Source organism: Enhydra lutris, unplaced genomic scaffold (assembly GCF_002288905.1).
Source record: "Enhydra lutris kenyoni isolate GAN:26980312 unplaced genomic scaffold, ASM228890v2 scaffoldscaffold66, whole genome shotgun sequence".
NCBI classification, from domain to species: Eukaryota; Metazoa; Chordata; class Mammalia; order Carnivora; family Mustelidae; genus Enhydra; species Enhydra lutris.
Window position 1 is genome coordinate 1,992,790 of NW_019154150.1, and position 25,565 is coordinate 2,018,354.

Below are 25,565 nucleotides of genomic sequence, written 5' to 3' on the forward strand. Positions count from 1 at the left end.
CTTCTTTCTTTTGCACATGAATATCCAGTTTCCCCAGCACAGATTGTGGAAGAGACTGTCCTTTCCCATTGACCCACTGAATGGTCTTTGTACCCTTGATAACACGTGTGAGAGTTCATTACCGAGTTCTTTATTCTGCCTTCAGGAGGCAGCAATGAAGGCAGGGGTAGGCTTGACCTGGGCTTCTGGGTTCAAAGGTCAAGTGTGAAAGAAGCCAAAGCAAAGAAGAAGCAGAAGGGGGTTGAGAAACAAGTAGCTGAGATGATCAAGCTTGGAGTGGAGAAGAGTGGAGTCAAGAACTGGAGATGAAAGAGCAAGGGTCACGGAAGTGAGGGAATGAGAATGCTGGCAGGTCTGGGAGTGTCCAACAGCCCAGTGCTGGAATGTAGCAGTCCACACAATGACTTGTATATATGTCATTGCATTGATAAGGATTTTCAGTACCCACGGATAGAAACGTAACTCAATCTATTTTAAGTCCCAATATCAGTGTCATTTACACTGCAAGTAGGGCAAGGCGGAATCTGAGAATATAAAGGATTTCATTAGGAATGTCTACCAGCTTTCTTTTCCTTTGTGACTTCATTCTCAGGCAGAGTCTTCCCATAAAGTGGCAAAGATGACCTGGAACCCATGACTCAAGTTTCTTTTTCTTTCTTTCTTTCTTTCTTTCTTTCTTTCTTTCTTTCTTTCTTTCTTTCTTTCTTTCTTTCGATTTTATTTATTTATTTGACAGAGAGAGAGAAAGCACAAGTAGACAGAGCAGCAGGCAGAGGGACAGGGAGAAAAACAGGCTCTCCACTGAGCAGGAAGCCCAATGTGGGACTCGATCCCAGGACCCTGGGATCACGACCCAAGCCGAAGGCAGCCACTTAACCGACTAAGCCACCCCGGCGCCCCCTCAAGTCTCTTTCTTGATACTTCCAGTAAAAATACCAGGACACAAGTGTTATTGGTCTGCCTGCTCATTTTTCTGAAACAATCATCATGGCGGGGGGGTGGTGGTTGGGATACTCTGATAGGCCAGGCCAGGGTCCTGTATCCATTCCTGAAACAAAGCTATGGGTGGGATCAACCCATCCAAACCACTTGGATTCAAAGTAGGGACTGGTTGTTCTCTAAAGAAAGTTAGACTGATGGTAACCAGAAGAAGCAGGATGGATGCTGAGTAGCTAAAATATGTCCACTACTGTGGGCCTCACCTGTCCTTTACTCATCTTGTGTATCTTGGACACTGGCTTGCTGCACAGTCATCTGTTGAAATGAAAGGACTGTCTGGCTCTGCCACCAGGCCTGGCTTTTTTCTACACCAAGATGTGGGGTCTAGGCTTTGTCAGGCACTTCCTCGATCTGTAATCTTGGACAAACTCCATTCCCTCTGAGGGCCTCAGTATCTTCATCTTCAAGATGAGAATGCTGGACTAGATCCATGATGGAACAGCTCTAGGGGAAGGGGAGGTGGGCATGAGCATGGCATCTGGCTCCCTCAGCTTTCCCTTTCTCCCCACATACTGGCCACAGAGGAATTCTACAACCCCACAGAATGTGGGTTTAAAATCACTGGATCAAGTGTTCCTAGTGATTCCCCTGAGCTCCAAAATCCTTATTCCCCAACCTTCACTCCCCATTTCCTCTGGAAGGAAATCGTCTTCATGCCAAAGTCTGGGGCTTAAAATACTAAATGTAGAAAAGGTCTTCTAACTGTGAAGTTAGGAGAAAGAAAGAAGTTAGTCCTACAGAATGCTTCACTTTGAATACTAATTGGGGGAAAGCTTTTTTTCTCTATGGTGTGAAAAGAATTGCTCCTTATTTATAAGTTATGACTAGGAAAAAAGTCAATGAGGTGCTAAGCAACCTTCTTGGGAGTCCTAGGGTTGACGAAATCATACATACATAGGCCACCAGTAAAAAATTCAGCCTTCCAAGGCTTTGCCTGTTCTTTCGTGCTCTGAAAAGGACAAAAGCTTTCGTTCATGGACAGAAATCATTACCAAGTCCCACAAAACCCAGTGTTTAAAATACATGCAGCAAAACTGCATGACTTAACAGTGTATGTGGTGGTATTGAATCTTATTTGAATTCATAAAACTTAATTATGAGCCAGGCTATGCGCCAGGCACTTGGGTTAAAATGGTGAATATGAATGTGGTCTACACTCTCACAATGCCTCCACTTTAGTGGGAGAGACAAACATTGACCCAATAATCTTGCAAATAGAAACCTAGATTAAAAAATAATGTACAGATACAAGATGTGAGAGTCAGAAACTACTACAGTAGGATTTGACTTCAGGTCTGTTTCAAACCTAATTCAAGCTCTCGTAAGCTCTAGGCAAGTCCCTCCTTTTCTCTGGACCTGAGTTTACTAATCTGTAAAATAGTAACATACCAACTACTCCTGAGGACATCTTCCCATTGGTCAGGATCTGGCACAGGCCCTCTCTCCTGGTGATGCCTTCCCTGGCTCTCGAGACTGTTCTTGGTGGCCCTGCTCTGGGGGCTGCACACCAGGTGCATATACCTGTCCCTGCACATCTCATGTTGCAAGTTTCCTAAGAACCTCGCTTGTCAATGCTGGAGATTGTCATCCCTAGTGCATTGCAGCGTCTGGCTCATAGCAGGTACTAACAAATGTTTGTTGAATGGATGGATGGGGAGAGTACATCATAGGGAGTTAGAATATCATTAGGGAGTGTCAAATCTGACAATTGCTGACTGTATCATCTGAGGTTGTTGGATGGGATGAGGATGAGGATGATACAGGCTGTGGAAACTCAAGTCCACAGTCAAGCTCTCCAGTTCTGATTATTCGCTGTGCAGTGATGTGATTACGTGGGGGCAAGTTACTGTGCTTCAGCCTGCATCTCCATCTGTATTAGGAGTTGGACTACCTCACAAGGAGGTAGAGTTTTGGAAACATGATATTCACTGTCAACATTATTTAAATAAAGGGAGAGGACGGAGGCCAGGAGAAGCTGAGGAAGACAGTTCCAGGGAGGATCCTGAGCAGAGCCAGGGTGGGAGGGGTTGGTTGAGCGGGGCCTCCCTACGGAGGCAAAGCAAAGGCTTGGGAGTCAGAAAACTGTTAAGGAAGCAAAAGTCAAAATTTAAGCTCTAAACTTGTTTTCTTCAACTCCAAATCGGAGGTAATAACTTGAGCTGAAGGGTATGACGTTCAAATGCGATGATAGGATGGCAGGATTAGGAACCCGACTCCAGGACCCCACTTCAACTGCCGCACTATCAAACCCGGGATAAGATCCCTTCCCTTCTCACCGTAGGACCAGAGCAGGAAGTGCCGGCTGCGGGGGAAGCCAACCCCGAGACACAGCCGGAAGTGGGTGGGCGGAGCCCTACCGGCAGCCTCGATGGGCACAGCCAAGAGCCAATGGAGAGCGGAGGCGTTCCCGCCCTCGCCAATGGATCGCCGAGTAAGGCGGGCCTTGACAAACCGCCCTAGTAACCGCCGCATGGTAACCCAGGTGCGGGGCGTGTGGTGCTCGCTCTCGGTTTTCCACGCTGGTTTTGGCTCCCTGCGTCTGCAAGATGAAGATTGAGGAGGTGAAGAGCACCACGAAGACGCAGCGCATCGCCTCCCACAGCCACGTAAAGGGGCTGGGGCTGGACGAGAGCGGCCTGGCTAAGCAAGCGGCCTCGGGGCTCGTGGGCCAGGAGAACGCGCGAGAGGTGTGGCGGGCCGGGGAGTTGAGAGGCCGCTGAAGTGGGGGCTCAGGGCGGGGCGCGCGCTTGGATGTCCCGCCTACCTTTCCTTAGGGCGGTGAGAATGGATTATGGGGCGGGGGACGGCGAGGAGGTCCGCGCTGGGATTGGGAGAGGGGCGGTTCCAGGAGAACCGGTGATGACCCCTCACGGGCGGTTCACCTTACTGACAACATCGCTGTTGAGTCCCCTCCTCTGCGCCTTGCTCTCATGACGCAGCGATAAGCTGGGAAGAAGTTAGTTAAGGTCCCTGCTCTCTTGGAGCTTGCATTTTAGTGTGGTTTGAGACGATAAACGTTTAACCGGTAAATAAAATAATTACTACGTTTTGGTGGAGGTCAGTTCCCGCAGGGCCTTGTCGGACATGGTAGGGAATTTGGATTTCTGTGAACGCATTGGGAAGTCATGGGGATTTTAAAGTAGGGAAGTGATCAACCTTAGAAAACTCACTTTGGTTCCCAGGGCTTGGGGGCTGAAGGAGGGAAATGAGAATTAGGGAGAGGAGCAGTCTGCTTCAACCACGCTGCAGCGTCCTTTTTGACCATTCCAATCAAATCCACTTTTTTTAAGTGGCAATGATGCCAAGTCATTTTACCTACATTATAACCATGAAACCGTTCAAGCTCTTTGTATTATTTTGTTGCAGATGAAAAAATTGAGGGTTCCCACTTGAGGTCACTGCACCTACCCATTTGCCACTCAGTTTAGTAATGGTGGCGCTGGGATTTGTACCCACAGGTATTGCTGGCTCTCAAATCAGTGCTCTCCCTATGATATTACAGCCACATTTTAGCCTTCTGTGCTCTAAGGTGAGATCCATGCCCCTTGGCCTTGCTGTGGTTTAGTAGCTACAGACATCTGCTCTTAATACCAGGTTAAGACTATTGCCTCCTAGCCCGTTTGGGCTAGAAGAAAGGGCCAAAGAAAAGCCTCTGGTTTCTATTTTGAGCATCATCTTTAAAAAAAAATGGAAACATTGACTGGGTCAGGGGGACTTTGAAACTTCTGTTTACCAGCTTCTGCTTACTGAGGACCTGTTACTGAAAATAGCTAACGCTGGCTGAATGTTTGCTGTGTACCAGGCAGCTTTATTTCCGTTGTCCAGTTTTCACCTCCACCCTGATAATTGTGGCCTACTTTACTCTGCCTCTTTTCGGATGTTAACAAAGAAAAAGACTTGTATAGTGAATACCTACGGGCCTAAATACTACAATGAACATTTTACTCTGTTGGTTTATCCTACATCTGTTCATTTATCTATCCATCAATCCATTTTTGGATTTCAAAGTAAGTTGCAGACAGTGGTACACTTTACCCTTAAGCCCTTAGTGTGTGCCACTATTATGAACTGTTTTCAGAGGAGGAGATTTGATTCACACAGGTTAGGTAGGTAGGTCATTCAGGTCATTCAGAGGGTAGTGATAGAGGCAGGATTTAAACCCAAGCCTGTCTGATTCCAAAATCCATGCTCTTTTTCTTTTCTCTCTCTCTCTCTTTTTTTAAAGATTTTACTTACTTATTAGCGAAATCAGCAGAGCAGAGGGCGAGGGAGAAGCAGACACACTGCTAAGCAGGGAGCCTGATGCAGGACTCCATCCCAGGACCCCAGGATCATGACCTGAGCAGAGGGCAGATGCTTAACTGACTGAGCCACCCAGGCGCCCTCTAGTATCCGTGCTCTTAACATCTGAGATGATGAATATGAGCTTCCCGACAAGAGAGTTGATTAAATATTATTATATACACCAAATCTTACCCATTATCAGGACTCAGTATTTATTTATTTATTGAATTAATAGGCATCCCACTGCAGCTTCCGGGTCCTGGCATGACTCTTGTCATATCAGCAGTCTCCCTGGTTTTTAATATCTTCCCATCTGAAAAATGAAGAGAGTTAGACTAGGTGATCTTTTAAAGGCCTTTCCAGTTCTTTTTAAATTTTAGAATTCACTGAACACATCTCACTGGAAAGAATTTGGAGCTTAAAGAGAGAGAGTAAATGGAAGAGGTCCTAGTGTTTCAGTAAGAGTACACATCCACGCTTTGGAAAGTTTCTTCCCCAAGAATGCTGAGGATTATAATATCACAGGGCTCTAGGGAAAGACCATAGTGGGTAGCCTACTTTCTTCTTAGAAATGCAGCAGCTGAAAAATAGCTTATGGACTTTCTTCAGGGCACTGTTTTCCAACTGAGCCCAAAATGGAATACAGCCCGTCCACACGTCGTATTCTTTAAACCCACATTTTTGGAATGGCTGTGGAAGTGTGGGACCAAGGTACTTCTCCATAGTCCCCATGGGAAGCAGTGGTAGAGGAGATAAGATGTGTTCACAAGACCCTGTCACCACCCAGAGAGAAGAGCTCTGGCCTGCCCTAAGTCATATATTAGGTTATTAAGTCAATGTAAGAAACCTTATAGTCCTGAGATATGTGTTCAGTAAGCGTGACTCTCAGCTTTCTTTGTATAAAGTTAAATATTCTAAAATATATAAAAATCAGTAACCCATTTGTGGAATTTGCACATACACACACATATTTATATATCTATATGTATATGTATGTATGTGCTGTAAATGGCTTAATAGTATTCAGAGTTAGTATGAACTTAAGGTTTAACAACAAATCATCAAGTAATTAACTTAAAAAAATTTTTTTTTTAAAGATTTTATTTATTTGACAGAAAGCGAGAGAGAGAGAACACAAGCGGGGGAGTGGGAGAGGGAGAAGCAGGCTTCCTGCTGAGCAGGGAACCCAATGCTGAGCTCCATCCCAGGACCCAGGGATATGACCTGAGCTGAAGGCAGACACTTAACGACTGAGCCACCCAGGTGCCCCAAGTAATTTACTCTTGAGGATTTGAAAGACATTCGATTAATTTTAGGGTGCTCTCAGTTTAACCTCAGTGCAGCATTTGCTTTGCAACATTCTGGTAGTTAACTGATGGCCAACTAGTACTGTATGCTTTGATTCTTAACCCTTAATGGGTTAATTGGGGACTCTGGTGAAAGCTGTGACTCTCCTCCCTGGAACGTATGTACACAGTTTTGTTTTCAGTTTTATTCCTAATCTCAGGATGTGTGTGGACCCCTGGAGTCTATCCTTGGCCCCCAGGCTAGAAATCACTGCTCCCTCTAATACCCCTATCAACCATTCTCTACATAGCACCATCAAGGTCTTTTAAAAAGAAATCATCATGGGGTGCAGAGCCTAAGACCATTTCAGTGACTTCCCATTACATGTAGATTAAAATCCAAACTTTGTTATGGACTGAAATCCTGTTGTGAGTCCCGGCCCCTGCCTGCCTCTTGAACCTCATCTTCCCATTCTCCTTTTATCTGTGCTTTGGTCTCTGCAGCCTTTCTGTCCCTTCGATATGCCAAGCTCATTCCTGCATTTTGATTTTGCGGTTTCCTTTGTCTGGAACACTGCCTCCCCTTTGCCCAGAGCTTCATATATCAAATACAGTGTCCTCAGAGAGGCCTTCCCAGATCATTACCACCACCCCCCCCCCCCCTTTTTTTTTTTTTTAACAGTAGTGATTTTTTTTTTTTTTTAAGATTTTATTTATTTATTTGACAGAGAGATCATGAGTAGGCAGAGAGGCAGGCAGAGAGAGAGGAGGAAGCAGGCTCCCTGCTGAACTGAGAGCCCGATGTGGGGCTCGATCCCAGGACCCTGAGATCATGACCTGAGCGGAAGGCAGAGGCTTAACCTACTGAGCCACCCATGCGCCCTATAGTAGTGATCGTCTACCATGTTTTTGTGTGTGTCCCTTCCACTAGACCACAAGCTCCAAGACCACAAGGCTTGCTTTTCTGTCACCCTCCACTGCTCCCAATACCTAGAACATTGCCTGCAGTGTAGTGGCGCTCGGTGTTGGCTGAATGTATGTGAATTGTTTGGACCAGAAACTGGACTTTATCCCCATGTGAAACATTTTAATACTGATTTATTATTTCTTTCCATTGTGGTGTCTAGGCATGTGGTGTGATAGTAGAATTAATCAAAAGCAAGAAAATGGCTGGAAGAGCTGTCTTGTTGGCAGGACCTCCTGGAACTGGCAAGGTACTCATTTTCTTTCATTTTTCAAATCTACCCAAGAGAATGATCTTAATGTTTAAGCCAAATTGAATTCGTGTCTTAACTAGTCTTTGTTTAGCTAAATTGGTTATATGTATGTTTGCAAAACTAATGTGCAGTAATACAATTGAGTATCTAAAATCCGTGCTCCTAAAATTCAAATTATCCTGGCTGACCTCCAAAGAAGAGAAGATGAAGTCTTTGGAGGGGCCTCCATTGTGTCTAGAATTTGTCCTTTATCTCTTTCCAGTCTCCTTTGCCTTGGAAATAAATTTCTGTTGGCCTAGGACTTCATTAAATCTTGGGGATGACATCTTACTTGAGAGGGAAAGAAAATCAGTCAGTGTCCACTTTTTTGAAGGTTGTGTGAGGAATAGTGAAAAAAGAAAGAAGAAAGGAATTAGATGCTTTTTATCTTTAAGGGGCTTCCAGTGTCCAGGGCAGAGAGAGGAAACCATGACAGCACAAAATACTTCAGTTGACCACTAAGCTGTGAGATACTGACCTATACTTTTTAATATGTAATCATAATAAATATACGATTATATATTTAATGTCTTAAATGCAGCCGATGTGAGCTGGAGGTAGTACTGAGGCCTGGTAAAGCAGAAAGGGTCGAGACTTGACATTTGCCCTGCAGGGTTGGGAGAGAGTTTGGCTTTGCAGGGGAGAGAAGGGGCTTCCAGGCAGAGGAGGCAGTAGGCTTGTTGGGGTCTGTGAGAGGACTGGGCAGATACACGAAATGGACCAGAGCCCCCAGTCCGAGTCATGCGTGTTCCTCAACAGGCCACTTGTGGGAATGTAGGAGTTTGGAATTGTGTTTGTAAAGATATAAGCTTTAAATTCCAGCTCTGGTGTTGACTTGCCGTGAGGACCCGAGGGAGGTATCTTCACCTTTACGGAAGGAGCATGTGCCTCATTTCAGACAGTGGTCAGTTGTGAGATAATGACTTGAATTATCACTTTGAAATCATGTGATTGAATTGATGGTATATCTTATACTGGTTTCTTACAACAGAGGAGGAAGTACTGTATTCGTGAGGAGCTTTTAAAGTGCCATGTAAGGGGTGCCTGGGTGGCTCAGTGGATTAAAGCCTCTGCCTTCGGCTCAGGTCATGATCTCAGGGTCCTGGGATTGAGCCCCACATTGGGCTCTCTGATCAACAGGGAGCCTGCTTCCCTTCCTCTCTCTCTGCCTGCCTCTCTGCCTACCTGTGATCTCTCTCTCTGTCAAATAAATAAATAAAATCTTAAAAAAAAAATGTTTAAAAAAAAAAACAAAGTGCCATGTAAATGTGAGCTTTAATGATCTCGCTGCAGGCAACATCCGGTTGTTCAATGTATTTACCATTTATTTGCTTACTGTTCCTTCTTATATCTGAGACCTTCCCTCTCCCTCCATTTTTCTTCTTAAAAGTACATCATTTAGAAATTGCTTCTAGAAGTTTGTTGGTGGCCAGCTCAGGTTTCTAAGTATTTTGTTGCCCTTGTTTTTTTGTTTTGTTTTGTTTTTTCAAGATTTTATTTATTTGATAGACACAGCGAGAGAGGGAATACAAGCAGAGGGAGTGGGAGAAGGAGAAGCAGGCTTCCTGCCGAGCACGGAGCCCAATTCGGGGCTTGATCCCAGGATCCCGAGATCATGACCTGAGCCGAAGGCAGATGCTCAATGACTAAACCACCCAGGTGTCCCTATTGCCCTTGTTTTGAAAGATCTTTATGTTGGCTATTTAATTTTTTGGAGAGCTGTTTTCTCTTGTATTCTGTATTCTCTTGATGCTTGCTACCTGTTGGCTTTTCTTTTTGTTTTTGAAAGTCTAGTTTTGAGGATTTTGTCTTCCTGGCTATTTCTGAGACATTTTTGGTTTTGGTATCTCACTATGAGATGCGTCTCTTGATGCCTCATCACTGTGCAGTGCAGTACCATTACAGTTTCACCTCTTTTTATTTATTTTATTTTATTTTTTTTTTTTAAGATTTTATTTATTTATATGATAGAGAGAGAGATCACAGGTAGGCAGAGAGGCAGGCAGAGAGAGAGAGGGAAGCAGGCTCCCTGCTGAGCAGAGAGCCTGATACGGGACTCCATCCCAGGATCCTGAGATCATGACCTGAGCCAAAGTCAGCGGCTTAACCCACTGAGCCACCCAGGCGCCCAGTTTCACCTCTTTTTAGACACTGCCTTCCCTTCTTCTCCTTGTGCTCTTCTGGAACTCCATTCAGATGATGTCTAATTGCAGAGGTTCTCAGCCCCAGGCAGTCTTGCCCTGTAAGGGACATTGGCCAGGTCTAAAGACAGTCCTGGTTGTCAGAAGCTGGTTAGGCAGGGACTGCAGTTGGCATCTCATGGGCGGAGGCCACCAGTGCTGCCAAACACCGTGCAGTGCGCAGGACGGACCTTACAGGAAGGAATTATCCAGCACAGAGCTCCAGTAGTGCCAACATTGGGAAACCCTGGGCCAGAGCGTCTTAATTTTGTCTTCTTTGTCTTTCAGCCTCTTTTTCATATTTTCTCTCTTTCTGGCTCTGCTGCATTCTGAGCAATTTCTTTAGACCTCTGTTCCACTCTAATTGTTTTGTAGGCTATAACTAAGCTGCTGTTTAATTCAACCCATGGAATATTCTTCTTTTTTTCATTTTGAAAAATTTGAAACCTAAACAGAGTTGGAAGAATGGGATGATGATCCCCTTTATACCCCACATGTAAATAAGTAATTGTAAATATTTTGTAACATTTGCATTTTCGCTATTTCTGAACCATGTGAAAGTCAGTGCAAAGACATTCTCCTATGACACCAAAGTACCAGTGTCCGCCTAAGAAAATTTAATGTTGCTAACATGATTAGCTGATGCCTAGTGTATATTAAAATTTCTCCAAGTCATTCCAGGTTGGGGTTGTTTCATTTTTTATATTTTTAAATTCAGAATATAATTGTGTCTTTAGTCTCTTTTTACCTAAGCAGTTACCCTCCCCGGCCTTTCTTCATTTTGTTTTCTTTTTTGACATCGGCAGTTTTGAAGAGTCCAGGACAGTTCTTTTGTAAGAAGGTCCTATAGCTGGCCTACAGTGATTGTCTGATTGTTTCATCAGTAGGAAACATTAAACACTTAATGGAACCCTGCACTGGTGATGTTGTATCCCACTGCATCCCAGCAGGAGCTGACAGGACAGGTGGGCCAGAGGCCAAGTTCTGCTGTGAAGGTCGTGGTTCCCTTTGTAATTAATTAGTAATTGGAAGTGGCGCACTGAGATGTTGCGAATATCCTTTCACTGTAAGGGTGTAGCCCTCCCTCATGGTTATTGCTGTATCAGTTACCACATGGCTGGTTGCTAAACGATGATTTTCCAAATCTGTCATTCCACATGTATTAGCTTGCTTTTGGTTTTGTTTGTGGTAAAAAAGGAACATCCCTCTCTTAAGTTCAAATTTTTTTTTCCTTCAAAATATGGATTTTTTTTTTTTAAATCTGGCTATTTTTGATAACCTCTTATTCCTTGTTCATGACTCAGTGTCTTCATTTTTTTCTGTATTCTCTGTCTGCTTATGAGCTCATGTTTGGCTGATCAAGTCTGCGAGGCTTCTTCTGAGAGTGCTTGTGAGGGGCCCGACTGCCCTACCCAGGGCACTTGCAGTGAATTTTGTGGCATGGGTTTTCTGGTCAGCCTTGTAAAGACTAATCTGAAGGCTGAAAGCATGCTGTGGAGACTTTTCTCCTCACCCAGAGCCATGGCAGGATGGATAAGTTTATACCTTGTACGTCAGGGTGTTTTTTTGTTAAGGCTCAACTTCTCTACTCATGCATGGTCCCTCGGGCCTCCGTTTTATCCAGGGCTTTCTCTTACCATTATATCTTGCTGAAGCTTCTCCTTTCTGTCAAACCTTCTGAACTTTCCAGGTGATGGTAGTTTACTACTCTGGATTTTTTATTATTATTTCTTTATTTCTCGGTGTTTTGTAACAGGAAGGATTTTCCGTGGCTCTTTCTGGTGTGTCATATTCCTGGTAGCATAAATTCTTCATTCCTTTTATTTATTTATTTGAGAGAGAGAAAGAGCAAGAGCGCATGTGCTAGTGCAAGCGCTGGGGAGGGGCAGAGGGAAAGGGACAAGCAGAATCCGGGCTTGATCTCGTGACCCTGAGATCGTGACCTGAGCCAAAATCAAGAGTTGGAGGCTTAACTGAGTCCCCAGGTGCCTCCTTTGTTCCTTTTGTAATATGGTAGCATTTTCCTCCTAGGAAATAAGAGAGGTTCTCAGCACTGTAGTCCCTTTCCACGTGTATGAAGGTGTGTGGTAACTCTCCTACTTTACAGTGCACTGTGGGACCCGTGGTTCAGGCAGCTTCGCTAAGTGGCAGGCAGAAATGTGCTTGTTCTAGAGCTGCAGGTACATGGTTCGTCTGGAAAATCCACTCTTGAGGACCTCACGTTATTAATAATGGGGCTTTATATTTAGGCCCTGGAGAAAGGAGATGTTCAGATCAGATTGAAAATCGGTTTCTTCAGACTTCTTTTGGCAACGGCCTCTTTTTTGTGTGCCGCTTGCCACTTACATCGGGGTGCTCACAAAGAAATCATATCTTGGGGTGTGGGGTTTGCATCTTGGCTTTGCTGCTTGGTAACTGACCTGCGGTGAGTTGTTTGTGTGTTTCACTTTCTAAATCTATCAAATACAGTATCAAATACTAGATCATCAAGTTCATAGGCTAGTTGGGAGGATTCAGTGAGACCTCATGCAAGTGATCGAGCACCATCTAGCACAGATGTGGGTGTAGTAGCTATATTGTATACCTACCTTCTGGGAACCATTAAATGGAAGAAACTAGACACACCTGAAGCACTTCTTAACCAAGTAGTTGTCTTAACTTTAGTGGGAGGATACTAATCATCTCTTCTGTATTAGGTAGAGGATGGGGAGGATGCCATTGAACTAGATATAGTCTCTGTCTTTGAAGTTCACAGCTGAAGGTGTGGAGGCAGGGCCTGTGGAGATAACCTGGGTGAGAGAGGAGTGGCCGAGAAGGAGGTGGGTTTGGATAGAAGGTAGATGTGGTACTAGAGTCTGCTTCTCACACTGTACCCTGTCACGCTCCAGAGACTTTCCCTTTGCTTTTAGAGTACAAGAGAAAAACAGTTTTAGAGGTGTCAGCCCCAAGGGCATAAACTCAGATGCCCCCTCAGGTCATGGGGGTGAGGGAAGTGCCTGAGTACAAGCACAAGAGAGGCCAGAGTCGCCTGCCCTCACCCAAGGTGGCAGCTGTTCCAGAGGCCCACACCAGGCGCCACGACATGGTAACGAGAGCTCACTGTGGACAGACCTCATTCCTCAAAAGAAGCAAATACCTGGATTTTTATGTGAAATTTCCCAACATTAAAAACCGGGCAACAAATTGAGTTTAAAAACACGTATGAGACTCAGTAGGGTGAAACAGAACCAGGCTGTGGGCGACTGATTGGTGACTTAGGATTTAACCTACGACTTTGATTTGGCCGGTGGGGAAATCAAGCACCAGAGATTTGCCATGAAAATTAGTTGCAGAATGAGGACTACAACCCAGTTTTTGCCCTGCCTGCTAATGCTTTTTTTTTTTCTTTTTTCTTTTTTTAAGATTTATTAACCTATTTATTTGGCAGAGACAGACACAGAACACAAGCAGGGAGAGCGGGAGAGGGAGAAACAGGCTTCCTGCTGAGCAGGGAGCCTGATGTGGGCCTCAATCCCATGATCCTGGGGTCATGACCTGAGCCCAAGGCAGCTGCCCAACGACTGAGCCGCCCAGGCGCCCTTGCTAGTCCTTTTTTTTTTTTTTTTTTTTTTTTTAAATTTTTATTTATTTATTTGACAGAGAGAGATCACAAGTAGACGGAGAGGCAGGCAGAGAGAGAGAGAGAGGGAAGCAGGCTCCCCGCTGAGCAGAGAGCCCGACGCGGGACTCGATCCCAGGACCCTGAGATCATGACCCGAGCCGAAGGCAGCGGCTTAACCCACTGAGCCACCCAGGTGCCCCCCGCTTTTTTTTTTAAAGATTTTATTTATTTATTTGACAGATCACAAGTAGGCAGAGAGGCAGGTGGAGAGAGAGGAGGAAGCAGGCTCCCTGCTGAGCAGAGAGTCCAATGTGGGGCTTGATCCGAGGACCCTGAGATCATGACCTGAGCTGAAGGCAGAGGCTTTAACCCACTGAGCCACCCAGGCGCCCCTGCTAGTCCTTTTTTAAAAATTTTTTAAAAATTTATTTGAGAGCGAGCGAACACACACACACACACACACACACACACATACACACACACACACACGGGGGAGGGGCAGAGGAAGAGTGAAGCAGGCTCCCCGCTGAGTCGGGAGCCCATCGGGGCTCCATCCCAGGCCCCTGGGACAACGACCTGAGCTGAAGGACCTGAGCCAAAGGCAGCTGCTCAACTGACTAAGCCACCCAGGTGACCCCTGCCAGTGCTTTTTGTGCTACACTACATGCTGATCCTCTAACATATTCTACCGTCTTAAAACTACCACTGAAATGGCATTGAAAAGGTTCCTTTTAAGAGGAACCACTACTGGGCCAGTTTTAAAATACAGTTTCAGAGATTTACTCTGTTCAGTGCACGCTTGCTTGCTTGCTTAGTCTGTACACCTTGGAAACTGACCTTACTCAGGCTCTTGTTTCAAAGTTGAGCAAAGATGAAAACAGGCATTCAGACCCCGTGGCATTTCCCTGTCCTGTACCAGCTCTAGTAATTTGGACTTTCATACTCGATACATGACCGTGCAACTGTTAAGTCTGCCTGTGTTTAGCATCTGCCACTGTAGCTCTCTGACTCAAAGTCAGTTTGTGGTTTACAAGGGCATGTTCAAGTGTAACCTAGGACCAGCTCATAACTTCAGAACTTAGCTCCCATGTCATTCTTCACCGTGTGCGGGCCTTTTAATACAAAGCGAATGCCATGTGATTCATTCTTTGATGAGTGGTTTTCTGATGGGCTGGAGGTTGGTGTCCTCCTGTGCCTATAAAAACCACCCTGGAGTAGTGTTCGGAGCAATTAGGACAGGGCCCTGTTTTGATACTGAGGAAAGTGTTTTAGAAGACTACTGATTACTACGGGAACACAATCTCTGGAACCTATTGCCAGACTTCAAGTTCCCACTCTGCCATTTTCTAGATTATGGTTCCCAGGATGTGTTATTTAATCTCTCCCATGCCTCCGTTTCCTCATTTGTAAAGTGGGGAGAGTTCAGTGTCCACTTCGTAGGGTGAGTAGAGGGTCACGTGAAGCACTTAGAGTTGGGGCCACGCTGTGTCAGTGAGTGTTAACTGTTGTAATTACAGGGATGATTAAAGATGCCATTTGGGTTATAAATTGCCTGTCCACTGAAGTCTTTCAGCATTTATTGTGTGAAAAACGTCAAATGATGTTACAACTAGGACTAGATTTTCAGTTTTTCCTGGTTCATATTTTTTTTTATAGCATATGTTTCTGAATTATTCTATTTTCAAGAATGTAAAACAAGTGCATTTCCACTTTTTCTGTAGACAGCTCTAGCTCTGGCTATTGCTCAGGAGCTGGGTAGTAAGGTCCCTTTCTGCCCGATGGTGGGAAGTGAAGTTTACTCCACGGAGATCAAGAAGACGGAGGTGCTAATGGAGAACTTCCGCAGAGCCATTGGTGAGTATCGCGTCTGTGGCAAGAGTTCTCACTTGCCCAGTGCTCTGAAGCCGCTTTGTTGTATGAATGCCTTTATGACTTTTATTTGCTGTACTACCATTTTTCTTTTGGCACCATTAGTGTTATCTCTGCAAGCCAAACAAGAACCCAACTTTTCTAACTGAAGCACTTTAGCAATTGGCAAATGTGTGGGCCCTGGCTTGGGGCTGGGGTTTCTCACCTGACAAAATACATGTGGCTGTGAAGTGATTTTTTTAGAAAACAAGTCAGATTTTCCTGGCAGCCTTATGCTTTTAGAGATGACTGTCCACTGAAAAGGCTTGGACTTAAGCCAAAAGCTTTGTGTGTCGTGATGCTGGAATGCCCCTGATCCTGGATATCGAGCCGGAATTGTGGCCTGTCAGAGAGTGCAGAAACCATGTGGGGATAGGCAGAGATTTCAGGCTTATGGGCCACCCTCGTGGACTGGGAGCAACCATATCAAGTGCTTGTGCTGTGCTGGGCTCCTCCAACATTGATTATAGCCTTTTGTTCCTAAGAGAAAGTTCTCTGACTCATTTTGCATCTGATGAAACAGAGTTTCAGGAAGTTAAATGACTTGTCTACAGTCACCCAGCTAGTAAGTAGCAGGACTGCAGTCTGAACCTGTATCTGGTTCTAGAGCCCATGCTGTGAAAAGAAAATGGCCATTCCCAAATATTTACTTCTTGTCAGCCAGGATGTCTGGGTCAGTCTCCTTGCCCCATTTTTGTTGCACTAGCTCTGGGAAAATCCCAGCTTCCCTCATATCTGTGTAGAAATAGCTTATTCCTTTTAAGATATCAGAAACTACTTGATGTTTGTCTGCATACATGGGCATCTGTCTTTAGGATACAGTTGCCGAGTCATGGGTTATGAACACTTGTCAGAGTGCCTGTACAGTTTTCCAGGCCCTTTGGTTGTCAAAACAAGGTAAGCAGTCTTTTTTTTTTTTTAAGATTTTATTTAGTTATTTGAGAGAAAGCGTAAGAGAGAGAACACAAGTTGAGAGGTGAGTAGGGGGAGCAGCAGACTTCCGGCTGAGCAGGGAGCCCAACTCGGGGCTCAATCCTAGGACCCTAGTCATGACCTGAGCTGAAGGCAAACACTTCACCAACCGAGCCAGCCAGGTGCCCCCAAGGTAAACATTCTTAAGAAGGAAAATTGCTAGAAAACTTTGAGGAAATGAGGAAAGTAAGAAAGAGTAGATTTGTCTAGCCCACAATCCTTGCCTTGAGACTGCTAAAGTCTAGGTCAGGGGTATGATCATGTAGGGCCTGAGGCCATGATTAGGGCTTTGCATTTTTCGCTGAGTGAAAGGAGAAGCAGTTGGAGAGTAGTTTTGTTTGTCCAAGAATCCCTCTGGCTGGGGGCTGGAAAAGTGGACAGTGAGGAGAGTGAGGGGGGCAGCAGGGTGACTGTGAGGAGTCTGCGCAGATGGTGGGGGCTTGGGCCAGGGTGGTGATGGCAGAGGTGATAAGAAGTGGTCAGATTCTGGATGTAGTGGGATGTAGAGCTGACAGAATTCCCTGAAGGATTAGATGGTATGTAAGAAAGAGAGGTGGCCATGTTGGGAGGTGGGAAAGAATGGAGAGGAGCAGATTAGGTATTTATTAAATGTCTGCTGTGGATAGAATAGCCACTGCAACCCCAGTTCCTGGCACAGAGTGGATGCATAGTAAAACTTTTTCTGAATGAGGAAAGGGGATGGACTGTAAAGCTGGTGGAAAACAAAAGCCTTTAGCTAAAGATAGCCCTCAGTGTGTGTCTGGTAATAGATATACTTTGTTTGGTTTACACAGGACTTTTATTTATTTATTCATTTTTTAATTTTTGGAGATTTTATTTATTTATTTACTTGACAGAGAGAGAGAGTGACAGAGAGGGAATGCAAGCAGGGGGAGCAGAAGAGGGAGAAGGAGGCCCCCTGCTGAGCAGGGGACCCCCCCCCTCAATGTGGGGCTCGAACCCAGGACCCTGGGATTATGACCTGAGCTGAAGGCAGACACCTAACGACTGAGCCACCCAGGCGCCCCACAGAGTTGGAGTTATTGCCAGTGTTTAGAAGTTGGGGAATGTCCTATAAAATCCTCCTTTCTGGCTTTGGGAGAGAAGCATTCATTCCCACACAGTGAGTGACAGCCAGGTTGGGGATGAGCCAGGTTGGGGCTGAGAGGCGCTCCTTGGCAGAGCGGGCTTGGCCCCGGGGGGCCCTGCGCTGCTCCTGGACATTCACCGTGTCCCTGCAAGCACCCCAGTGTAGGGCTCTTGTTCTAAGCCAGAGGGATTGTGAGCCGTGTCTGTAGGCTAAGCTTTGTGTTATGTAGATACGGGGTTTTTTAAACTGCAAAATATTCCTTGCTGGAAATCTTTGTTACTGGAAACACTGCATTTGTTTTGGTGGCTGTTTTAAACTGAAATACCATGTACATATAGAAAAGTAGGTGCAGCGCACATGTAGTTTAACAATTAATTATGAGGTAAACACAGTCACCAGTCAGCTCGCGGTACAGAGTAGGGCCAGCACGCAGCTGTTGCCAGGTCCTGGCTGGCCATAGCCCCTCACTTCTCCCACGCCAACCCGCAGGGTGCCAGAACTGTGTGTTTGTGCTTCTGTGTGCATCAGGGCCGGTAACAGCAGTGGGGCTGAATTTTGCCCCTTACCTTTTATCTAAATGGAACCTACTGCAGGTGTAGCTTTTTGAGCAGTGTTCATGTTTGTGAGGTTCAGCCGGTGTTCTTAACGTGTCCTGCTGTCTTTGAACTTTGCATCATATCTGCAATAACAGTGGACATGGCTCGCAGGACCCTTTTCAGGGTTTAAAATCTTTCTGAGTCCTTTTTAAAAACTCAGTGAACAGGGCACCTGGGTGGTTCAGTGGTTAAGCGTCTTGGGCTTAGGTCATGATCCCAGGGTGGGATCGACCCCCACATCGGGCTCCCTGCTCAGCGGGAAGCCTGCTTCTCCTTCTCCTGCTCCCCCGTTTGTGTTCCCTCTCTTGCTGTGTTTCTCTCTGTCAAATAAATAAATAAAATCTTAAAAAACAAAAGCCTCAGTGAACATGTGCCAAAGATTTTGTTCAACTACTAGTTCATGAGATAAACTGTAAGATACTATAACTGACTCAAATATCCGAGTACATCTAAGATGTATTTTTATTTACTGAAAAGTATTTTTCTGACATCAACAAAATCTGACAAAACTGACTTTTACATACGTGCATGTGTTTAGGTCACTTAAAAGTAACTTTAATGCTTTTAAATTGGAAAAAATAGAGGTACATTTCCTGGGCATCTGCTTTGTGATCCGCCATTTTTGAGGGGAGGCGGCAGTGCAGTTCTTTTGATGGCAGTGAGGTAAAGAGAATTTCTTGATCCTGCCACAGAATAAAAAGGCAGGCCATTGACTATCTTCAAAAAGGAACCCTGCCCATCTTCCTCAGCCTTTGAATTCCTGTGAAGTTGGCAGAGGGGTGGGGAGGAAGCGGTAAGCTGACCAGAAATAAAAAGCAAGGAGTCTGTGCTGTTTCCTTGATGTGATGAAGGTCCCTGTCAGGGATTTAGAAACCTGAGCCAGCAGATGAAACCTGTGTCATTTGTGTTGCTGTTGCCAGAGATAGCGCCAGCTCGGCCCCTGCCCTGGCTAACAGCCGCTTTCATTGTCCGTCAACCACATCCCCTGCCTGCTTGTCAGCACACAGCGACTTCTAAACAAATACGGGGACTAGTGAGAGACGGGAATGCCTTTCTTCCCCACTCAAGGAATTTCATGTCATGGTCATTAACAGGAAATAGAGGGAGCATTCCTTTGGAAGGCATTTATCTCTGTGGGATATAAAAGTTTTGATTTAAAAAAAAATCAACGTTCATTTTAAAAGTATAGAATTTTCCGAGTATGTCACAGTCTTCTGATACATTCATGTAGGTTTCGAAAATTTTTGTCTTGATGTTTAGGAACTAAGAATTTGGAAAGGCAGAAATGAAACACAGCCTCTCTTTTGGGGCCATTCCAAAACTTCCATTTGTAGGCTATCAGATTGAATGAAGGTAGAGCAGAACATCTCCTTAACTTTAACATCTCAGAGCCTTTGTCCTGGTTGGGTTTCTGGGGAAAGAAGGTAACCGACCCAGTAATAAGATAAACAAGCACGTTTAAAAGTGGGAAGTGATCGAAAGTGTCTGACACCGTTGGCCGTGTTTCTTTGTGCCATTGGGCTGTTTCCATATCGGAACAGAGGTGGCTTGGTGGTGAGCACACCTGAACCGTATCTGGGCCTCCTGTCATCAGAAGCAGTTTACGGCCCTACATTGTGCGTAGGATGGAGTTCTTTACTCCTAAAATGAGTGATTTGCAGCTGTGGCTGGACATTAGAATCACTGGGGGAGCTTGAAATGAATGATGATGGCAGTCCCAACCCCTGAGATTCAGAGGCAAATGGTCTGAGTCCAGCCAGGGCCTAAAGAATTGTAGAGGCCTGTCGTGATGCTGGAAGGTGAGAGAACGATGATGTAGACTCCAGCTGAGCTGTAGAATACTGTTTTCTAAATGCAAGCCATCAGGGTTCCTCCTTTGCCAGGTCTCACTAGTATTACTTAAATTTTTCTTTTTTAAAGTGACTTGGTCATTTTGTGTGTACATAACAAAAAAGTGCATGGATCATAAGTGTATAGCTCAGTGAATTATCATAAACTGAAAACCCCTGCAGTCAGCACCCATTAAAGAAAGAGAATTGCCAATACCCCCAAGTACCCTTTGTGTCCACCCCCAATCTCCGTCCTTCCTTTTCCAAATTAATGACTGTCTTGCTTCTAACATTATAGTAGTCATGCCTGTTTCTGAACCTCATATATGTAATCAGGAGGTATAGGAGTATATATTCTGTGCTTGGCTTCTTTTCCATAAAATAACTTTTCCAAAATACTTGGGTACTAGGTGGTCTGGGATGGTGTGTGAGATTCATCAGGATTGTTGCACGTAGCACGCCCATACCTGGTGCTTATATACCTTAAGGGGCGGAGTTCCAGGAATATAAGGTATCCATGTTTTCAACTTTAGGAGATGATACCATGTTGTGTCTAAAGTATTTGTATCAGTTTACACCTCTATTTGCAGTGGAAATCTTCCTGCTCTTCTAATCCTCATAAGCTCACATGGTTAGCTTTTAACTGTAGGTTGTAGAACAGTATTTCATTGCTTTTTTCTTTTTTTCTTTTAGTTTGGCAAGTTTCAAATGTACAAAAAGGAGTCAAGTGATGACCTTCCCTCCTGGTCCCATCACCAGGCTTCAGCTCATACTTGATCTTGATTGATCTATAGCCCCCATCATTCCCCTCCCAGGTCCTTTGAAGTTAATTGCAGACCTACTTTTTCATCCATAAATATTTCCACATGCATCTCTACAAAATGAGGACTTAAAGAAAACCCCACTGTACCACTGTCATGCCTAGAAAAAATGAACAATATATTCCTTGATGTCATCAAATAACTACTTAGTGTTCAGATTTCTAGTTGTCTCGTGTTAGTGTGTTTTTCCTTTTTTGAAAATTTTTTGAATTATTATTTGAATCAGGATACAAATAAGGGTCTGTATGATAGACCCTTATTTGGTTGATATGTGTCTTTATATCTTTTTTTTTTAAATATATATATTTTATATTTTTATTTATTTATTTGACAGAGAGAGATCACAAGCAGGCAGAGAGGCAGGCAGAGAGGGAAAGGAGGAAGCAGGCTCCCCGCTGAGCAGAGAGCCCGATGCGGGACTCGATCCCAGGACCCTGAGATCATGACCTGAGCCGAAGGCAGAGGCTCAACCCACTGAGCCACCCAGGCGCCCTCTTTATATCTTTTTAACTATGGGTTTCCCTTACATTTCTGTTTTTTCCTTTGGACAAAGCATAAATTAGATGGAGACTAGGCTCACACCCAGGGGCTGGCAGAAAGGGACTCCTGAGGTCAGTGGGCACATGTTACCTGAAGGGGAAAGGACAGAGCCAAGTGCTGTGGGAAAGGTTGTCAGCCACTGGGGCCCTGTGGTGTGTGGTGTGGTGTGGCGTGGTGGGAAGAAGCTGGTGTCAGAGCCAAAGACTTGGACTCTAGTCTGGGGTCTACTGTGAGGGAGGAAAGGACCCTTGACCCCATCTCTTAGAGCTGACCTCCCTCTGTCAAATCTGTAAAAGGACATTGGAGTGCTGACTCTGGTTGTTTCACAGGGCTGGGTTGGGATGTCCTGGCCCCTCCTCTCGTCCTCACGATTCCAGTGTAGGATGAAATGAGGCAGTGACACGTGTGCCCTCTGTAGACCGGGTGGGAAGGCCACTTATGCAGGCCGCCACAGTTAGAGGTTTATAGCGTGCTCCTCCTGGTGTGGCCTGCAGCTTTCCCTAAATGTAGGGACTCCTTCTGGATGCATCTTCAACTAGTTTGACTCAAGGATGTTTCCCTCCTTGCCTCTGGATTGATGGCAAGTACAGTGATTGAAAATGATTTTCTTGGGGCGCCTGGGTGGCTCAGTGGGTTAAGCCTCTGCCTTCGGCTTGGGTCATGATCCCAGGGTCCTGGGATCGAGCCCTGAGTCTTGGGCTCCCTGCTCAGCGGGAAGCCTGCTTCTCCGTCCCCCTCTGCCTGCTGCTCTGCCTGCTTCTGCTTTCTCTCGCTGTCAAATAAATAAATAAAAATATTAAAAAAAAGATTTTCTTTTGGTGTAGAATCCTTGGAAAACAGATTTATTGGCTTACTTACCTGTAATACTTCTGTGGTTTTGGAGAAAAGCATTTTGTGTCCCTTGACACCGAGACTTTGGGAATTTGGGAGAGCTTGTGTGTGCACATGTGTTTTCAGAGAAGCGGTGTTCAGTGGTATACAGTTGTTTACTTGTAAGGAAACCTTTACTTACTGTTAATTATCATTGCTTTGTTAGACAAACCCAATCTTCTTTTTGTTATTTTAGCATATTATTAAAACGTAATATATACGTATGGGTGTGTACACACACACACACACACACAAAACCACAATCCTAGATGTTTAGCTCAGTGAGTTTTCATAAAGTCAACACACTCATGTAACCAGCACTGATACCAAGAGACACATTAGAACTTGAGAAACTCCTTAGAAAAGCACTCCAGAAGCTTCTTGTGCCCCCTCCAGTCACTCCTCCCTGTCCCCCTGCACCAGTGAGCAGGGACATGCCTGTGTTTACTTGGGAGGAGTCAGAAAGGTTTGATCCAGACTAGACCTCGGTTTTAGGGTTGGGGGTGTTACGGTGGACCCGGGCTGTTGCATCACCTGGCAACCTCCTTAGAGAGCTCATTACAGAGAATGTGCGGAAGTATCTGTAGACATATTTCTTGGGTACTAGATGTTCTGCCTGATGACACCTCCCACCCCCTCAAGTAACTTCCTCCATTCATTCACTTATGTGTGTGGCTGTTGTTGACAGTCTAGCAGAGGGAGAGTCGGGTTTCCTGAGTGCCAGCAGTCCCATGTATGAGTGCTGGGTAGGAGGCACAGGTTGCCATGGGAGTCATCTGGAGGGTAAGGAAGAAGGTGTGTCAGGTAGGCTTTCTAGAAGGAGTAGGTATTTGGGGGCGCCTGGGTGGAACAGTCTTTTAAGTGTCTGCCTTCGGCTCAGATCATGATTCTGGGGTCATGGGATCAAGCCCCACTGCTTCTCCCTCTCCCTGCTGCTCCCCCTGCTTGTGCTTTCTCTGTCAAATTAAAAAATAAATAAATAAATAAAGGAGTAGGTATTTGAATTGGGGAGTTGACAAAGCCAAAAAGGAGGGAAGTACTTCAGGCAGTGAAAACATTTAATAAAAAGGCACTGAGATCTTGTTCTAAAAATTAATTTGCTGGGACGCCTGGGTGGCTTAGTCAGTTAAGCCACTGCCTTCGGCTCAGGTCATGATCCCAGGATCCTGGGATCGAGTCCTACATGGGGCTCCTTGCTCAGCAGGGAGCCTGCTTCTCTCTCCGCCTCTGCCTGCCTCTCTGCCTGCTTGTGCGTGCTCTCTCTCTCTCTCTCTCTCTCCCCCTGACAAATAAATAAATAAAAAAAATAAATAAATCAATTTGCTAATAGTTCGTAGATTGTCTGACAACATTTATCAAACAGCTAATGTGCTTGATGTTTAGAACAAGGAGAGACATTTGCCTTCGCTGTTAATATTCTAATCTGAAAATTGTGCTTTATTATTGAGGGTTTGCTTTGGAAATTGTGGCCTTGGAAAACTTGTAAACCAACCAACCCATTGCAAATATGGAATGACAAACTGGGTCTTTCTTTGGGTGTGCCCTGAGGGTCAGCCAAAGGCCTGGGGCACCGGGCAGGTCACGTATCACTCGCTGTTGGCACGGACCTCTAATTATACCTAGCTTAGGCCTGATTGTGTCACAAGGATGTGGGTAGTTATTCCATTGGTTTTAAATTTTTTTCGAGAGTCAAAATTGGCAGGAAACGAGGGCATAGGAGGCTGCTGCTCTAGTGGAGTAGAAGGGTTTGGGTTCAGAGACTGGGTTAGAGATGAAAGCTGAATTTCATCCCCGTGGAGGTGTAGCCGATGTCAGAAACAACTTTGAGAATGCTAGCTTGTCTCTGTAGTTCTAGATTTGAACCTAGAAAATCCTTTTGGAAAGTTGAAATACAATTTTTTCCACATTCTGAAGAGCTCCTCCAGGTTACGTTTATGTCTGCAGTGTTTTTCTACCCAGAGTGATACCCTTGAGTGGGCATTAGTAAGGCTGAGTTGTCGGTCTTGGTGACATGGAAGTTTTGTGGCTAAAAAGACAATTATTGAGTAAGGAGAGAGAATGTGAATATGTGAGAGAGAATTGTGCTTCACCAGGGCTCACCTGCCATCTCTTCCAGGGCTGCGGATAAAGGAGACCAAGGAGGTTTATGAAGGCGAAGTCACAGAGCTGACTCCATGTGAGACAGAGAACCCCATGGGAGGGTATGGCAAAACCATTAGCCATGTGATCATAGGACTTAAAACAGCCAAAGGAACCAAACAGTTGAAAGTGAGTACCTGTGTGTGGACTCTTGTCTTGCCTCAAAATCTCTCAGTACTATGTGGCCTTGTTCAAGTGATGTAACCTCTCTGTGTCTCACTTTTCTCTGTATGGTCTGGGTGATCATACGTCAGAGGGCTGTTTGGGAATGTTATGTGTATTAAGCACTACGTAGAACAGGGTGAGTACACAAGAAGACCCAGTCAGGATAGCTCTTACTTTTCCCATTGACTCCTAGGATACAGTAAGTTAAAACGTGAGCTGTGTGGCTAGTCGTGTCTACCTTTTGCCATCCTGTATTCCATAATCTGATCATGTGTCAAAGGCCCTGGCCCTGTCTCTGAACCTGCGGATTAATGTTCATGCTCACAGAAAGAAGCAGCATTGAGTCATCTGGTAAGAGTTGTAGAACAGATGCTGGATGGACATCCCAAGGGACCAAACACAGAATTCTGACTGCAGTTCCTTTTATGTGTCAGGGCCTAGAAACTTTAGTGGCCCCAGTTGACTCTGCTCAGCCAGGGCTTTGTGGAGAAGCCATAGTGGTGGCGGTGTGGGAGGCCCTCCATCACCCTCCTCAGACACTTGTCCTGTCAGCCTTGGGTATAGGGGTGCCCAGTGAGGGGAGGAGTGTGGTTTGGAGTGTGCGGCAAAGTCTGAAAAGGAGACCAGGCTGTGCTGCTGACACCAATGTGGCTTTTGGCAAGCGACTTAATCTCTGAGCAGTAGTTTCTTTATCCATTAAATGGGGATAATGATTGCCTATCTTGTAGAGTTCTTAGAAGGATATAGAAGTTGTAGCTTTGGGGTAGCACCTAGTTATCTGAGAAGTGGTAACTCTTGATGTTATTGTGAGAGCCTTCAGTTAGAGAAACGCCATAATTGGGATTGTAGGCTTTGCCTTATCTATTTATTTATTTATTTTTTAAAAGATTTTACTTATTTATTCGACGGACAGAGATCACAAGTAGGCAGAGAGGCAGGCAGAGAGAGAGGGGGATGCAGGCTTCCTGTTGAGCAGAGAGCCCGATGTGGGGCTCGATCCCAGAACCCTGAGATCATGACCCGAGCCGA

The 25,565-nt window shown here is 45.2% G+C and overlaps 1 protein-coding gene across 2 annotated transcripts in view; it reads left to right on the top strand.

Moving 5' to 3' along the window:
- Window positions 1-3,463: 3,463 nt before the first annotated feature.
- The window catches only part of LOC111159085 (RuvB like AAA ATPase 1), a 44,192-nt gene continuing 22,090 nt past the window's right edge, over window positions 3,464-25,565 (top strand). For both annotated transcript variants that reach the window (XM_022521472.1, XM_022521473.1), the window contains exons 1-4: window positions 3,464-3,686; window positions 7,697-7,783; window positions 15,328-15,460; window positions 24,349-24,500. In XM_022521472.1, coding sequence (XP_022377180.1) covers window positions 3,546-3,686; window positions 7,697-7,783; window positions 15,328-15,460; window positions 24,349-24,500 — 513 coding nt within the window. In that variant the 5' untranslated portion in view covers window positions 3,464-3,545. The remainder of the gene's footprint in view (window positions 3,687-7,696; window positions 7,784-15,327; window positions 15,461-24,348; window positions 24,501-25,565) is intronic.